This window comes from Microtus ochrogaster, chromosome 8, assembly GCF_000317375.1.
Source record: "Microtus ochrogaster isolate Prairie Vole_2 chromosome 8, MicOch1.0, whole genome shotgun sequence".
NCBI lineage: Eukaryota > Metazoa > Chordata > Mammalia > Rodentia > Cricetidae > Microtus > Microtus ochrogaster.
In genome coordinates this window covers 86,813,647-86,831,982 of record NC_022015.1, presented here as the reverse complement: position 1 = coordinate 86,831,982, position 18,336 = coordinate 86,813,647, and the positions used below count along the sequence as shown (strand labels likewise).

Genomic DNA, 18,336 nt, shown 5'->3' with positions numbered 1-18,336 from the left:
TTCTGTTTGGGAGCTGAAAATGAGAGGGGATTGGGAGGAGAGATTGCAGTATTAAGGACTGGGAGTCTATATCTTGTTAATGAACTTGTATTCTTATTAGACAACTGTTGCATGCACATTTAAGTATCTAGAAAACATGGGTCTGGTGTTTGTGTTGTATGCAGTGTTTTGTCTGGTTCAAAACATGTGTTTTTTAAAGTCTATCTCTTTGTATGATCTGTGTCTCTCTCCCTCTCCTCCTCCCCTGCCCCTGTGCCTGTGTGCACATGGAGGTCAGTGGACAGCATCCAGACAATTTTCACCTTCCACTTTGTTTTGAGATAGTCTTGTTTGCCAAGCTAGCTGACCTGTAAGCTTCCAGGGATTCTCTTGTCTGCACCTCCCATGTGGGAACACTGGGGTTATAGATAGATGCTACTGCATTCAGCTTTACATGAGTGCTGGGGTTCCAAACTTTGGACTTTAGCCTTGCCGGCAAGTGTTTATTCACAGCCATTGTAACTGCCTGATGAAATGATTACCTCATTTGTTCTAGTATAATAAAACCTTGGGAGTCAGAAATTGAGATAAAGACATGAAAAAATCCAAGGACAGTAGAGTGATTGAATGACCCTCTCTTGATAACCCTCTCTTCATGTTCTCCGGAAACTGCATCCCCGGAAATTCCCCTGAACTACTTCGGAGTCTTTCTGTCCTCTCTAGCCACCCTTGCAAAGTCCTCCAAGAACTTTATGGCTAATCCCAGTACAAAGCTATATATAATGAAAACAATTACTAAGTAAGAAATACATTTACAGTGTCCAGTTCATTAGTATTTGGCAAATTAAGAGGAAATATTCCATTATCTATGCTCTGTTGATGAGTTCAAAGTTTTGTGCCTAATTTACTTTCTTTCATGACTAAGGGAAACTGTAACTCTATCTCGTCTTCAACTCCATCAGAGATCAGAGAAAGATATACTAATATATGAGTAAACAGGAAGTGCAGAACAAGCAACTTCCAAAACCATGAAACAACAGAGCATCTGGCTGCTTTGACAGTCACCCAAGGTTCCTCTGTAATGTTGGGGCATCTATCTTCAGCCTACAGGTCCAGAATATCTGATAAACTTTTCTGTGAAGCAGGAATTTTTGAAGAGCTATCCCACCCTGTCTTGGCAAAGTTCAGCAGAAGCTTTCTTTTATGTACTGCTTGTCTACTTTGGACAGCCTACTGTCAGCAGTTGAGGCAAAGACAGTTTCTTGCCCAAACCTTTTACCACAAAGAAAGCAATCTCCATATGGAGGTTCTTCGATGCTCATCGTCCTGTTATGAAGTAGATACCAGGAACTGTCTCACTGTCATAAAAACCCCTATGCTATTAAAACATTTAAATGCTATATTTTGTTATCTCTGAAGTGTTTGAAGACCATCTGTCTACCTAAAATATATGTTTGACCTTGAAAACATACTTTACATGACTACAAGTTTGATTGTTACAGATGACTAACTATTAACCTCTATTTCTTTATTATACTAAAGATCTTTCAAGGACTAAAACTTTACATTTTAAAATGAGCTACATAGGTACAATACCTTAAACAAGAAATACAAGCAGTACAGTATAGCAAAAATAACCTTAAATTTGTATCAATGTACAAAATTCCATAGCAATATAAAATATTTGAGACAAGTGGTTGTTCAAAAGTGAACTCAACAATCTACCCTTTTATCCCATCATTTCTATATTATATCTCCCCTTCTACTTTTTAGAAAAAGATCCTTGAATCTAATTTTCTCTGTTCATTTTTTTTCTGACCTTGACTACTAACAACTTGTAACCAACCCCCTGCCTAAAAGATGACAAACATGCATAACCCACCAAATGACCAAAAACTATCCACCCACCTCTAGAGAATATGGATGTCATGTTCACTAGACTGCTTCCTGTTGTCTGGGGGCACTGGCATCTTTAGGGGACCCTGGAAAAATTGAGATAATGGTCAAGTCCTGGGAGAGTTAGTTGTGTCTAGTCTTGGTGTGATGGGAAAATGTAAGGCTTATGATGGAGGAAGGTCATTGGTTAATTAAATAAAGAAGCTGCTTGCCCTGATAGGTTAAAAGATAGGTGGCAGGAGTAAACAGAACAGAACTCTGGGAGGAAGAGGAAGTGAGCTCAGAGACTCAAGAGCACCTCTCTGGAGTAGTGACGCCATGTTCCTCGTCCGGTGAGAGGCACGCGATGAAGCTCCGACCCAGGATGGACGTAGGCTAGAATCTTCCCGGTAAGCGCACCTTGGGGGGTGCGACACATATGATTGGAAATGGGTTAGTCCAGGTGCGAGAGTTAGCCGAGAAAAGGGCTAGAGCTAAAGAGCCAAGCAGTGATTAAAGGAATACAGTGTCCGTGTAATTATTTCGGGGCATAAGCTAGCCAGAGGCGGCCAGGGTGCTGGGGACGCAGCCCCGCCGCTCCTATTTCAACAGGCTTATCTGAAGTTTTGACTGGAATAGTCTGTGAGGCTGGGCCATCTCAGCCAACAGTGTTAAAATTGTTCAGAATACAGAACTTTGGGAAACTGCGGCAAAGGCATCTGAGAGGTTGGATCACCTGGACTACTTGTTTTCATTGGTGTCTGGTCCCCTTGATCTGAAAACACACAGACTTTTAAAGGTAACATACATGTTTGCACTAACACAAGTATGGAATATGTGGTGTATACAAGTCAGTTAAAGATGATTTTTTTGTTGTGTTTGAGCAGGTGAAAGGCATCTGCCAACTTTATAAGTCTGTTTGGACTGCATAACTAAGCTGTAATATAAATCTCTACCCATGCCATATGAAAGGATAAGTCATGAGGACTCTGAAGCCAACAAGGTCTATCATGTCTCATCTTGTCTCCAAGCTATTCCCATGCAGAGGGGTCAGCTTACACGTCACCTTTCTTGTAGTTTTTCTTGATTTCTCCCCCATGTCTGTAACCAAGATACTCAGGAGGTCTGCCCTGGTCAAATCTGATCTGTTAACCTGGAAGAAATCCACAGCCCTTTGTTTCTTATGGAAACAAAACTATAACCTCTCCTCCAAGGCAATACATTTTCCATTTTGAACTTCCATTCATAACCCACGACATGTCTATAGTATATAGGTTGGTTTAATTCAGCAGTCCTTTCCACAAGCCCATGTCTCTCAGCAGCTGTTGTCTGTTTATTAGCATTCAAAAACTTCAAAATTAACAAAGCACCATATTAAGTCCAAATTCCCTGTGTTATATTTCCCATCCTTAATGTGGCTTATTCTTTTTTTTTTATTACTTCTCTCCTTAAAGACTTTATTATTTTTTATAATATGTCTATACTCCTTTTCTTCTTCTTTTCCCCCTCAAGCCTACCTTTTCTGTTCATATGAGCAAAATCTGTACAGCTTACCTCATGGCATGCTGGTGGCTCAAGCCTGGAGGCAGTGGCCAGGGAATGATGTCTGTGTACCATGCTTCATGAGAGACTGCGGGGCTAGGAAGCTGCATTTGCTTCCATTTTTGTGTGTTTGGAGTCTTTTTTTTTTTTTTTACACTTTCTCAGGTCTTATGCAGAAATATGTGGCCCCACATTGGGCGCCATTTATAGCTGCCTGATGAAATGATTACCTAATTTGTTCAAGTATAATAAAACCTTGGGAGTCAGAAATTGAGATAAAGACGTGAAAAATCCAAGGAAAGCAGAGCAATTGGCTGACCCTCTCCTGCTTACCCCTTCCCATGTTCTCTGGAACTTACACCCCAGAAATTCCCCTGAACTCATTTCGATGCCCTCTTCTGGCCTCTATGGGCATCAGGCATGCACATGAAGCATAGACATATATGCATACAAAATACCCAGATACATACAATTAAAAAAATTTTAAAAGATAAGGTGGAATGTGATGGAAGAAGACACTAACATTGGCCTCTGGCTTCCACAATCATATATACAATATATACCTGTACACAAACTCTAACACACTCAGAGTCACAGTCTTAACTCTTTTCTCCATCTAGTTGAGGTGCTTTTTTGGCTCTTCTAGACCTTTATGAGGGGGCCCTGCCAAGTCAAAACTGTACCAATAGTGATACAGAAATGTAATTTGCCTTTCCCATTTAGTACATTACAGTGGTTTTTTCCAGAAGTCAGATGATATGACATCATTACCCTGACAGCTAATGGAATACAAGCTTAATTTCTCATGACAATCTTAATGGATATCATCCCCATAAACAACAGCTCTTTAGGGTCCTTGATAACTGAAAAACACATATGAGGATCCTAAGAACAAAGTATTTGCAAACCACTAGTTTAACCTGATGTTTATTTACACTATATATAAAGGGAACTACTGTTTGTTCCTTTGTTACCTTTGACGACTATTCAATATAGACATTATTTTCAACTACTATTTAGTACTGATAGTCCCTGTAGATGGTGCAAGACATAGGAATGAGTGGATCTGCTGCAGTGTTAGCTGTGCCATTTATTGTGTTATGGCAAACAGAATGCTTGAGTGTCTCATCTTAGTCTTCACATACAGAAAATACGGCTTATTAAGTTCCACATATTGTTATGAGTTGTCAGAATCAAGGATATATGAGAACATACAGTGTGATTTACAGAAGTGCTAGGAATGTAACAAACAATACTTTTTTTATTCTCTTATTCTAAGATATTGCTGGAGTGATGTGGTCCAGAGGAAGAGATTTACCAACTGTTTTGCTTTGTGAAAGCCGAAAATTTTAGACTGTAAATTTCATAGGGGACACATGTATACAGAACTCCCTGTATGGAGGTCAGAGGATTACCTGTGGGAGTTCTCCTGTGTGGGTCCCAGAGATTGAACTTGATTGTAAGCTTAGCAGCTAGTGCCTTTTCTTGGCAAATCATCTTACTAACGCTAGATTGATTGATTTATTGCTTTTTTGTGTTAGTGGCCAGGAATGGAACCCAGAGCCTTTCCCATGCTAGATAAGCATTTACCACTGCCCTACGTTCTCAAGACTAGATACATCTTGATTTATATTTCTGTAGAATTAAGAGTTTGAAAAATAAAACTATTCCTAGGTAGAGAATATAGGGGCAGTTAGTGAGGGAAGGACTTAGGACAGTATTTGTTGTTCTTGTTCTTAGTATCATAATTATTTAGGAGTGGTTTTTTCCCCCTCCATAGATGTATAGAAGTTAAACAATTTCTTGAAGTATAGACCTGGTCATCAATAGTACACACCAGGAAAGTCCATGAATAAAGCAGTTCTCTGTGGGTTTCCTTAAGACAATTTTAAAATATAAATGTAGTTATAAAATTTAATGGCTAGGAATACTAAAATGGGGAGGCATACTGTTTATTGTTGATTTGTTCTTTTGCAATTGTTAATTGATACTTACATGCAAGGTACTAATTACGGGTGCTAAAATCAGGGTTATCTGAAGTTGAGGGAAGAGAACTAGCCATGATTGTAAAATCTTGAGTACATGGTGAAGTTCTGAAATGCTTCATTGTGGAGGAGGATGAATTTGCTCCCTGACATGCCTATAAAAGACCAGCCTTAACATGGAAAGTTTGATATCAAGTATTTCTGGAGCATATCACTGTGGCACATGCTTTATGAGAAACTTCTAATCTAATTCCTAAAGTACTGGTACAAGATGAGCATTTTACTGTCTCTTACAAATAAAATTCAAAAATTGAACTTGCCTAAAACCTAGTAAATATTAGAGCCAAAGTGAAGAACAAGTAAATAGCACTACTTTAAATTGCCTTGTTAAAAACAAACAGAAAGGTTATGGGGAAATCAGAAAATATAAGAAGGAATTCAAAGAGAAGACAAAGAGGGATTGTGATATTAAAATGGACATGGAATACAGCAGTGGGGAGTGAGGGCTGGCTATGCGTAGAGAACTATTCTTCATTCACATGAAACTGATAGAAATCCCAGTGAAAGGTATCTGATTGTTTCTAAGTTTTCTCCTTCCTTTTTGTGCCTTCTTGATTCTTACCACCTACTTCCCAGATCCCTGTCCTAAGAATAGATGAACAATACAGTCCATATTATTTCATTAGCACACTAGTCTTAGCTTTTGCCAATGCCATTAAGAATAAGAATAACATATCGTCCACCTAAAGTGGGGAAGATCATCAGATTGGTAGGTTCAAATGCAGCTTTACTGGCCTTGAATGTGAGTGTGCCTCTGTTTTCAGACTTGGTTGTATCTCTATTCTCTTTAGTTTCTAATTTTTCTCTTTTACATTATAGGATATTTTTTAATTAATTAATTTATTTATTAAAGATTTCTGTCTCTTCCCTGCCACCGCCTCCCATTTCCCTCCCCCTCCCCCAATCAACTCCCCCTCTCTCATCAGTCAGGGTTCCCTGCCCTGTGGGGAGTCCAAGGACCTCCCACCTCCTTCCAGGTCTAGTAAGGTGAACATCCAAACAGCCTAGGCTCCCCCAAAGCTGGTATGTGCAGTAGGATCAAAACCCAGTGCCATTGTTCTTGACTTCTCAGCAGTCCTCATTGTCCGCTATGTTCAGCGAGTCCGGTTTTATTCCATGCTTTTGAAAAAGCATTATAGGATATTTTAAAATTACTTTTATGATACTCTTCTGACTGAATGTTACATATAATACATGCTATGTTTTTAACCAGTTAAAAATTAAAAGGAGGAAATGCTGTTACATTTGTGTTTAAGGGTTAAATAGGTTAATATAGACAGAGCTTCGAACTGCCTCCCTTGTAAATGGTGGCTGTATAAGAAGGCGTAGCTGTTGTGATACTAGTTCTGATAAACTAGGTGTATAGGCCCGTCACTTTACTTTTCAGTGCCTTTGGTTCCCTCGAGAAAATGAGGCAGTTGCCCCAGCTGTTTAAACCTTAAACCTCTCTCCTGTTTATTGATTGACGGTGTTCATATTAGTTTTGGTTATCATGTAGTAGAAAAAAGTCACTCTTGAAGAAAATGTGCTTTCTTAGGTCATGCGCTGAAATCTGGTATATGGGTGTAGAAGGCACCATGTGTCTGTCCTTTATAAACACAGCGCAGACTTTCAAAGAGGGTTGACAGGTACTTCAGAGGTGACATAGGTGCTTGAAGAATTCTGTGTTTAGCAGATAGCATTTGTGTGCTACCTTGCAGTTTAGGAAGTGTTAGAATAAAAAAAAAAAACTTCATCTTCTCACAGAGAGAGAGAGTACAGTCTCTCCCCCTCACACACATACACTTTGGAACAAGAAATAGGAGATGAAAAACCTCCTTGAAATCATATGCTTTGTTACATAATGGAGTCAAGCTGCCATCTCTGTTTGTATTGTTTAAAACATTGTGTTCTTTTCACAATGCTTTGCCTCCTTGACAAATCCTCAGCTTGCCTTTGCCTGGGTATTTCTAGAGCGAGAATTCTTGCTCTGCATCGAGGGTCTGTGTCCTTTTTAAAACTAACTATAAAAGGGTTTGACTTTTACTGGGCTGAAAACGCCAGTAAATTTGTTCTCCAGGAAAGAATACATAGGCTGACTAAGGTCGAGTAACTCTAGACCTCAGCATATTTTTATGCTGGGTTTGTGGTAAACCCGTCGCTAAAGATCACAGTGTTTGCAAACAGTTTTACTACTGCCATGTGATGGAGATGTCACCAGCTGGCATTCAGGGTGTTTTACAGAACAGTCCTGAAAAGACATTTTAGAGTAAAAACATATTTTAGATGTTACAAAAGATTCTGTCATCCATATGAGAAGAAAGGTTAGCTCTTCTGTAGGTTTAAAATATAAATTAAATATTTTAATATATATTTAATATACTAATGTAACACACATTTAAAAATCAAACTTGATTCTTGTCCTTAAACATCAATTGAAGATTTAACTCACTTTCTGAAAAGTCTGTAATTGTGACACTTTTGCTCAGAATTTTGACAAGATAAATAGCAATAAAATCTGTGTGAGGACCTGAGTTCAGTTCCACAAACCCAGATTAAAATGCTGGGCATATGGTATGCTTGTAATCTAGTACTGGGAAGGTGGTCCAGGAGGATCCTTGGGGTTTGCTGACCAGCCAGTGAAGCATGACTGGTAAGCTTCAAGACTGTGACAGACACTCTGTCGAAGGATGACACATGAGGTTGTCCCCTGGTGTTCACACACATCTCACATGCGTGCCTGCACAGAAGAACACACACAAGTACACACACACATACACACACAGAAACACCAAACAAAGGAAGAATCTTGACCTAAAGTAACTACTCTTCTGACCTCTAGTTTTTTCTAATTTTTAACACTTTTTGTCCTGGTTTTTAACTTTAAAAATTGAATTATATTATGTTCACTCATTTTTCCACTTTTAGTTTAGCTTCTTTGATTAAATGTCTGTGCATATAGTTATAATTTGTTTCATTTTATTTCCTGTAGATTGTATATGCCTCAGTGAAATGCTTAGTGTTGTTATGAATGGTTTTACACATGTCTTTTCATGAACCTTGTGTACATTTATTTTAGATACTGTTTGGGCTAGGATTGCTGGGTCATAAGCTTGTATGTATTTTCAGATTTAATACAGAACGATAATTTTCTAATTGTCTAATCTAGCAGTTTCACATCCCCTCGTATTTGGTCCTGTCTCTCCTTGTTTTAGTCAATGCGTATGAGTTAAAAATCAAATAGGATTTATTTGGGTGTTAAAAATTTAGCCCAGACACACAGACAGAATATTGTATACATAATAAATAAATATTTTTAAAAAAAAAACCTCTTTAAAAAAAAAATTTACCCCAGGACCTACTTTCACATTGAGCAGAAACATTAAACAGAAAGATTTTTATAAAATTTTCCAAGTTACTGCTCCAAGTTTCACTGTCTAGGAGTGACCATTTGCTACTATTTCTCTTTTTAGTAGCTGCTAAGTGTAGGTCTAGCTTCAGTAATGTCACAGCTATTTTTGATCCAGCTGTAGTGTTCTCTACTATTTAACCTCTTAAGATAGATGATTTAGTTTATACCTTTTCTTACCATACTTCTGCCTTTTTCCCGGTAGAATTACCAGTTTTAAATTGATGACATCTATAGTCTGTTAACTCTCATAAGCAGTTTGTTTTAACTATTATTTTCATTTCTATGTTGGATGGATCACATTTTCCTGTTTGTCTGAAGTTTTGCAAATTTTTTTGGTAGAAACTAGAAGTTTCAGGTAATAACGTTTTAGGAATTTGTGGGCACTACTCTCTCCTACCCCAGTGCTTGTAACTGCTTTGTTTGTTTTGGGACTGAATTTTTAATGACGTTTTCACTCATGCTCAGCTTTGGTTTACCTCTCGCAGCTCCCCAGCTCCCTGTGCTGCACCACTTCAGTAAACTCACCCTTCTCCTTTGTTACCACACGTGGTCTTCCAAACAGGATCTTAGCATGTAGCCCAGGCTGACCCTCAGCTTAAGATTTGTACTGGGTTTATAGGGGTGTACCAGCAGGCCTAGGTGTTTGCTTGTTTTCTAGTTACTGTCTAGATTATTCTAGTACCATCTGTGTCTCAGTCAGTGTTAAGCTTCTGATCCTGAGTCTGTTGTTTCTGACAGTGCTGTGAAGTATAGAGTGCTCTTCTTCAGACTAATCCCAGTAAAGTGTGACTCCTTCGGCAGCACTTTCTGTAGTAGGTGCTTGATATTTGTCTGGTCCTAGGAGAAATGCTCACAGCTCTTTTAAATTAACGTGGTTCTCCTGTGGAAGCTCAGGAGCCTGTCTTAGGGTGTATGTTCCCCGAGCCCTTGAATCTTCAGTGAGTTTCCATAGTCTGTTGTGCACCGAATTGGCTTTGTTAGAGAGATTTGGAGAGAGTTTTGACCTGCTCTGTGCCTCCTCCTCATCTCAGCACAGCATCTGTGCCAAGACTCTGAGAGTAGTGGGGAAAGGGAACATTGGAAGGGTTTTCTCTGCGTGAAAAAGAAACCCCAACGTTAGGAACTGAGCACTGGGTTGCCACAGGCAGGTCGATGAGCTTCAGCTGTTCTCCCTGTGGAACTCTGGGCCAGGTAATAGGCAATTAGGGCCTCGGTGGTGTTCTCAGGGTGCTGTACCCAAAGTAGACGCCTCTTTCCACAAATCAAAGGACAGAGTCGTCACCTCTCTACTGCCCTGTTGAGAACTTAGCCTCACAGGTAGGTAGGTAGCTAGGGGATTGGCGAGAACACTGATCAATCCTTTTCCTTCCAGAGACAAAGCCCTTTACTCAGAGCTGTATCAGTCTGAAGCAGAGTCTGCCTCCCTGATTTTATCAAGAAGAAAGGGAGCTAGCCATCTTGGTTCATTTATCAGACTTGGTTTTCTTACTAAGTTTTTATAGAATTATTTTGAATAGATGTTTCTTCATTTACTATTTGCCCTTAAGGCTGTTTCAGAGATGTTGTTTTGTTTTTAATTTTCTTCCAAAAAAATTCACAGATTTTACTGGGGAGCGGGTTAGATGATCTCACGCTGTCTTCCTTAATTCTAGCCTTTCTAAAATTAGTATTTAAGTTTTCTACAGTAGGAGGAAGTGCGGATAACTTGCTAATTTTCTGCGAGCCTGAGTGGGAAAACTACCATTTTTAATTGATAGGTTGGCAGGAGATGGTGGAGTGGAAAGGTAAAGACAGAGGAGCAGCAGCCGGCTTTGTTGTTGGGCTTCCTTATGGGGAGGGAAAGGCTTTGTCTTAAGCAGTTTTGAAAGCCAAATGTCCTGTCCCATCCCTCCCACCCAACATCTACCCTATACACTTTTGTTGTTGTTGTTTATTTTACATGCTGGCTGCAGATTCCTTTTCCTCTTCTCTTCCCAGTCCCTCTCTCACTCCCCACGCTGTTTCTGTTTAGGAAGGGCAGGTCTCCCATGAGTATCAACAAGGCTTATTCTTTGACTGGCTTGCTGAATGACAGCTATACCCTTTTCAGTGTATTCGTCTTAAGTGGAATGCATATTTCTGATTTTAATGTATTTTATGCATAAGCTTTCTTAGCAAAACACTGTAGGTATTCATAAATTCAGATTAGACTATATATCATATACTGTTTAACTCTTGCTCCTCTGAGAATTGTGATGTGTTTTGACAAGGAGATAGAGTCTTAGAACAGCTGTAATTTAACTAAATAACTTAGAATATTAACATTGTTTCTAGAGAATGTAATGATATTTGTAATTTTTAAAGCATTAATAGATTTTTATATGTTCTTCAGAGGCTGTAAGGCGTATGTGTTCAAAGCTATCAGATACAACATTGTATTAATATGAAAAATCTCACTTCTGACCCTTTTTTTTTAATCTCAAAGAATTTAGAGTATGTCTAAGTCAAATGGCTTCAAAAGCAAATTACTGTAAAATTTTGGAGAAACTGAGGGGGTTTCTGCTTCTTATTCTAGTTAAAACCAGAATAAAGCAATGGGCATTGACCATGTTCCTACTTCTTCCTTTAGTAGATTTTTCCTTTATTCACATTTACTGGCAAGTAGGACTTCCCCTCTTCTATCAGTGTCCTTCCAGATAAACCGTAGTACACTGTTGATAGCCTCCAAGTGTTTAATTTTTAGTGTTTGTGTTTTATAAATCAGCTCAACCGTACTGAAATGCTGAGTGCATGAGGCACTCTGCTTTGTGAGAGGCACAGGCAGTTGTGAGATGAGGCCATACTGGAGATTGCAAGGCTTAAGTGGCCAGCAGTGACTTCGTAGACAGAAAAGACTTGTTACATTAAGCGGATGCATGATTAGAAAGATGAATTGTGGCTGGGCATGGTGGTGGGCATATGCCTGGGAGGTAGAGTCAGGTGTCTCTCTGTGAGTTTGAGGCCAGCCTTGTCTACAAAGTGAGTTCCAGGACAGCCAGAACTGTTACAAAGAGAAATCCTGTCTCTAAGAAACAAAAACAAACAAACAAAAAACAAAAGAAGAAAAATGAATTGTGATGGATTTTGTATGTGAGACTGAGAATCTCTGACAAAATCTCTTAGAATCAATCTTGCTGTGTAATCTACGCTGGTTTTAACCTCTGGGTTCAAATAATCAAGAGGCCCTAGCCTCTTTAGTAGGTAGGATTACAGATGTATGTCACCACACCCAGATGTTTTTGCTTGTTCTTTTAAACCTTAAAATTTTCTGAACAGGAAAATGTCATGGCTAGTGTAGGTTGAAAATCACAGAGCTTCAACCCAAGTTTTTATCATCTTCTTGTTCTGTACTTTAGTGGAAGAGTATGAATTGTGGTTGAAGTTAATGTTCTGCTCTTTTTAAACTCCTCCAATTTCTAACTAAGCTCAGGCACTTCCATAAGAAAAAGATTATTAATGATAACCACACAGTGCTCCAGTAAGTCATAGGTAGCTAAGATGTTTCATAGTTTGGGCTTTGATAAAGTTTAGCTTGAATTCTGGTTGGGTCCTGCTGTGTGTGTAAAGTTGAATTACACCTTTAGTAACCGTTCTAAACTTCTCTATCTGGAGAGTGGAGTGTATAGTAACACCCAGCATAGAGTGTGAACATTAAGATAACTCATATTAAGCAATTCCCATTGCCAGCAAATAACAGTAATTACTGTTGCTGCTGTTTGCTACTATTATTTTATTATTATGTACCAATCACTATCATTTTGTATCCACTGACCATGCATTCTGGATTTTGACCATGTATTGTAGGAACTTCTCATCTGATCCAAAGAATCTGTCTCCATCAAAACTTGAGGGCCTCTTGGATTACCCTTTTCTGTACTCTGAGTGTCCTGGGCTTGTCAGTAAGGGTGTCCACAAAGCCACAACTCATGGGTGACACAGAGAAGTCGCTCTTGCTTCCAGGTGTTACACTTAGGTTTTGTAGAGCTAATGCATTATTAACTGGTTTGAGTCTTTTGTTAAACAGGCAGGTATTCATTATGCTCCAAGCTATGATTATTATTCAGAAATTTAGACTTATCTTTACTTTTGTCAGGTTTAAGCCGTTTTTTCCATACCAAGCCTTGCAAGGATTTGAAGAAGATGAAGAACTTATTCATATTCAACAGTGGGCACTTACTGAAGGCCGGCTGAAAGTTACATTGTTAGAATGTAGCAGGTATGTTCTTTGTTTTCTCTTTACTACATGTGGGCAAGAAAGTATGATAGCTATGTACTTAGGACTGCTCATTCTGTTTTTATGTTAGTTTATATTGTATTATTTTTTTACATTAAATGGTTAAAGCATAAATTTAATGAAAATAGTCTTTTCCAGTTTGCAAAAATATGAATCATATTTTAGAATGTGTCTTTAGAAAGACACTTGGAATATTTGTTTTTACATGCACATTCCTGTAGTGACATTTTTATCCTTTCCTTTTGAAGAGCATTCCTAGCATAGTAGTTTTGAGAATTGTGATTATTAAAAATGCTCACTGAATTGACTAACCCAGACTTTGAACCAACCCTGCGCATTTGAAAGTAGTCTTTCTGAGCTTCAGTGTTTTACCAGCAGAGTCCAAGCTGTGTTCGTTTCTTGCCTAAATCAATGACTACACTAGCTTTACCATTCATTCCTAACACTTGGTTCCCACTATGACAGCCAGAATGACCTTTAAACTGCAAATCTATTGTCACTCTCCTACTGAGAGCTCAGTAGCTTCCTTCCTTCTTGCTCCTAGATGGCATCCAGATCTTTCCTTGATACACGAGCCTCTTTATCCAGCTTCTTTTTCCTGCCTTCTCTTCAGCCCTCACTCATAGTGTGTCAGCTACAAGGGCCTTCTTAGGAGAGGATTTGACAAAATTTCCTCCAGAAAGTCAGGGTACTGTGATCTCCCCAATTCTGCTGTGCAGTGCAGAACCAGTCACAGGCAATGTATAAATGGATGGGCGTGGCATGTACTGAGCACTGTGATTGTTTTTTAACCACTTAAAAATGTAAAATCTTTTGATAGCCCACATAAAAGAGAATGAGCCTGGGTTTGGACCACAGCCTGCCACTTTCAGCCTAGACATCTTAAATGACAGCTCCTTACTGTCTGTCATCTGCCTTCTTGACCCATACTGCCTCATGCTTTTTGAAACTAGCCTGTCTTGGTCCACTCCAAAGCTACCTCCTTATTATCTGCTCAGCATTCTAAATACAGTACACTGACCTTAACTGCATTCCTGTGACGCTTGTTTATGCCACCAACTACTTACCACTTTTACATTTTTCATTTCTAACTCTTAATACAAATAAGTACTTGAGTAGTAGGGTGTTGTGGCAGCTGCAGGTCGCATTCCGCCACCCAGCTCCTGCCACTGGCTAACTTTACCCGAACTAACAACACACAAACTGTATTCTTTTAAACATTGCTTGGCCCATTATATCTAGCCTCTTCTCGGCTAACTCTGGCACCTGGACTATCCCATTTCTAATAATGTGTGTAGCACCCCTAGGTGCGCTTACTGGGAAGATTCTAGCCTACGTCCATCCTGGGTCTGAGCTTCATCGATGGCATCTGTTCGGGAGAGGGGAGCATGGCCTCTGAGCGCACTTCCTCTTCCTCCCAGCATTCTGTTCTGTTTATTCCTCCCACCTATGTTTTAACCTATGAGGGCCAAGCAGTACCTTTATTGCAGAAGCCACAAGAAGGTTCTGATCCCCCTGGAACTGTAGTTAGGGACACTCAGCTGCCACATGGTGCTGGGAACTGAACCCAGGTCCTCCGCAAGAGCAGCAGTTTCTCTTAACCACTGAACTGTTTCTCTGCCCACCTCCCATTCTTATTAAAGCTTATATTGTTCCTTAGTATAGAATTCTTTTTTACTTAATATAAACATAGAACTTCCTATTCAGATAGGTTTTGTCTCAAAAGGAAAAAAAAAGACCTCAAATGTATATGTTAAGAAGTTAAATTGCCTCAATAACAGCTATACAGAGATCAGTTCCCCCACTACAAATGAAACTTAAAGAATCTTAGTTTACTGTTTTTTAACTTTAACTTTTTTAGCTGACAAAGTGTGTCTATCTTTTGTGACATGCTTTAAAATATGCATACATTATAGAGCTACTAAGTCAAGGTAGTTATTTTCCTAAAGTTCACATATTTTCTGATAAATTGCACATGTTGAAGAGAAAATGATTCTGGCTCTCAGTTCTAAGAGGGATTTATCATATTGTTATGTGAAAGATATAGGGTGATGTAATAGATACATTGAGAGGCTAATTTTATCAACACTTTGAAAAACAAAACCATGATCAGTAAAGTTTGTTACGAGGGTGCTGCACTCCACAGCAGTCCATTCCGGGCAGTCTGTTCTCCTTTGAGCTGGACGATGCTAGTGCAGGTCAGATCTTCACTGAGTCACATTTGCTCTGTTCTAAGTCCTGTGTTCTCTCAGCAGCTTTTAGGGTGTTGTTTTCTTGGGTTCTAAAAATACACCTTTAAAAGTTTGTTGTTTTCAATGTTAAGTATGGTAGACATAGAAGCCCACAGGCTTTGCCCTTCTCTCTTCCTGTACCTCCCTTACCTGTTTATTTCTTGTTGCTGTGATCTGAAGACCTGTAGTTTTCAGCAGTTATAATTCCTCACTGTCTGTAGTAGTTACAGTTCTTGTTGCTGTGATCGAAGCCTAGCAGAGAAGGAAGGGATCATTTTTGTTGACAGTCCATCATGGTGAGGAAGGCATGCATGTGGCAGGAGTGTGAAGCTACTAATCACATTGCATTAGCAGGTGAAAAACAGAGAGAGAGGAATGAGATTGTTCAACTCCCTTTCTCCTCTGGCCAGGACCCTCAGCCCATTGGCTGGTGCTGCCCATATTTAGTCAGTTAACCTAGGAACTCCTCATAGTCATGGCCATAGTTTATTTCCAAGGAGATTCTAAATTCCGTCAGATCTAACGATCCAGAGTAATAATCACAAGTCTATTTCTTGTCAATTTGACATTCAGTCACAACACTTTTACGCTGTAATCTTCCTCCTCTGGTCTCCATTAGCTCCTGGTCATCTCACAATGCAAAATGTGTTCAGTCCAACTTCAAAAGTCCCCCCGCCCCGCCTAGTCTTTAACTTTAATCCAACACTGTCTAGATGTCCACAGTTAAAGTCTTTTTTGAGTGATTGTTACGCAAGCAAAAAGACCTGAGTTTTAATTCATCCCAGCACCCACTTAGAAACTGGGCATAGTTGCATGAGCCTATAACCCCTCATTGGTGTGTAGGGGCAAGCAGATCCTGGGAGCTTGCTGCCTACTCAGCTCAGCTGAAAAAGAACTTCAGGTTCAATGAGAGTTTCTGTTTCAAAAGCTAAGATGACAGGCAATAGAGGATGACACCCAGAATATCCCTCGGCCTTCATGCGCATGCTTCAGAGTGTAAGGCCCTCCGCCTAGACAGATTCACCACGTCCCAGATGCTAAACATATGCTGGATATATGTTTTGATCAATCCTTACTATGTCTGGGCTTCAGAGGGCTTGGGTAGCTCAGTTCCCAAGTTTTTCTACGTATAGCACAGATGGTTTCTTTCTAGGCCAACTCTGCTCCTTGCCTTCAGCGTTTCTCAGCAGATGACCTGTGATTCTGGAGTGTCCACCTTCAGCTTCAGGCAGTGTCCTCTTTGCAGATACTTTGCCACATACTGCCATTCCTGAGAAACCAGTGCCATGTGGATCACACTGCCAGGTTTCACATTCAGCTGGGATGAAGCCTGGTCCCCTTAGACCACACAGTTTCAATTACCTTTGTGTCTGACCTGGTGAAATAGTTTCTTAGGCAAAGAACCCCTTTATCTGCATGTCCCCATATTTTTACAAGACAGGGTCTTTGATGAGTGAGCCCCTTTCCTCCTGTCCCAGTGCAGAGCAGTGTTTCTCTTCAACATGCTAGTGATAACTAGGTACTATAGCTAGTTTTGAGCCTTTCTTATTTATAACTTCGAATTCACTCCCAATTTTCCTCACTAAACTCACATTTCTTATAACTTTCTGCCCCACTTTTTGCTCTTTTTCACTGTAGACTTGGATGAGAGTAGAAAGCAATAACCGTGACGTAGCCTGAATGCTCTCCTGTCTTGACATCTCCCGATGCCAAACAAAACAGACCATTGTTTTTTAATTCAGACTCGCTCAAGTGCTCAGGATATTGGCAGAAGGCAGCCACATTCTTTACCAGGATGCAACACACAGGGTGTCTAGCCCATCCCTGACAGAGTTCTTGTTCCCCGTCTGAAACATCATAATCTGGGCCTCTTACCTGATATGTCCATTTCTAGTCTATCCTCATGAAATTGTTCCTTTCCTAGGCTCTTCTCCCATTTTATATTTTATAACTCTCAACAGCATCAACATTTTGATTTATTTGTTTAGTCTTATAATAGATCTCAAAGAGTTACAGGCTTGCTTTGTCATATAAGTGCAAAAACACACTACAAGGAGTCCAGCGTCATTCTCCTGGCACTATCCAAGCTTGAGGGTGCATAGTAAGTGCTGTGTTTATCAGTTCTCTCTGCTGGCTTTGCAGTGTCTCCTTTTACTTAATATTCTTAAAACTTCCTTCTGCTCATTCCTACCACTGTTTTTCTGCTGCCACAGTCCTGAAATAGGATCAGGTTGATTGGTGTCCGTAGACTAGAAGTCACAAACTAATAATTTTTTTTAAGATTAATTATTTACGTCAAAGCAGGCTACTGTCTGCTTGGTGTTTTCTGTTGTCTGTGAGCACAGCTGTTCTTGTCACTGCGGTATTGTGAGTTTCACCGCTCTCACATAAAGTGCTTATGGCTTTGTCGTAGCTATAGATGTGTTTGCTTTTGTTTTCTGGTTACATTGAGGGCTTTTATGGGGGAGATTTAGAGTCAAGTCATGCTTCCATTCTGATATCCTCCTAGAACAAGTGTTTAATTATGTGAAGAAAGTCTTAAAATTGTATTATTGTTTTTGTTTCACATATTAGGGGAAGCAGTTTCCATATGAAAGTTTAATAGAAAGGGTATGTGCTTTTTTCCACTTAATTGCAAACTTTATAATAAATTTTATGAAATAAATAAAAGAACACATAAATATAAGCCCATTTTATCTTAAAAATAAAAAAAAGATTCATTCTTTGAATAGCTTTATGTGCATATTTGTGGTAAAATATTTAGTTCCTCATGGAAACCTGTTCATACAGAATTTCAAAATTCGTTTATAAAAGGGGATAATTTAGGTGTTAAAATTCTACTTTGCATTTATTTGTGAATCCTCCAAGACTATTATACAGGAAAAATAGCCCCTTTTATGGTTAAATTTTTCATTTTTAAGAATGATGCTTGCCGGGCGGTGGTGGTGCACACCTTTAATCCCAGCACTCGGGAGGCAGAGGCAGGCGGATCTCTGTGAGTTTGAGGCCAGCCTGGTCTAC

General features: G+C 39.4%; 1 protein-coding gene across 1 annotated transcript in view; it reads left to right on the top strand.

Moving 5' to 3' along the window:
- Positions 1 to 18,336, top strand: part of Pdzd8 (PDZ domain containing 8) — a 58,504-nt gene that overhangs the window by 11,000 nt on the left and 29,168 nt on the right. Inside the window, exon 2 of the mRNA XM_005352558.3 lies at positions 12,944 to 13,066. Coding sequence (XP_005352615.1) covers positions 12,944 to 13,066 — 123 coding nt within the window. The remainder of the gene's footprint in view (positions 1 to 12,943; positions 13,067 to 18,336) is intronic.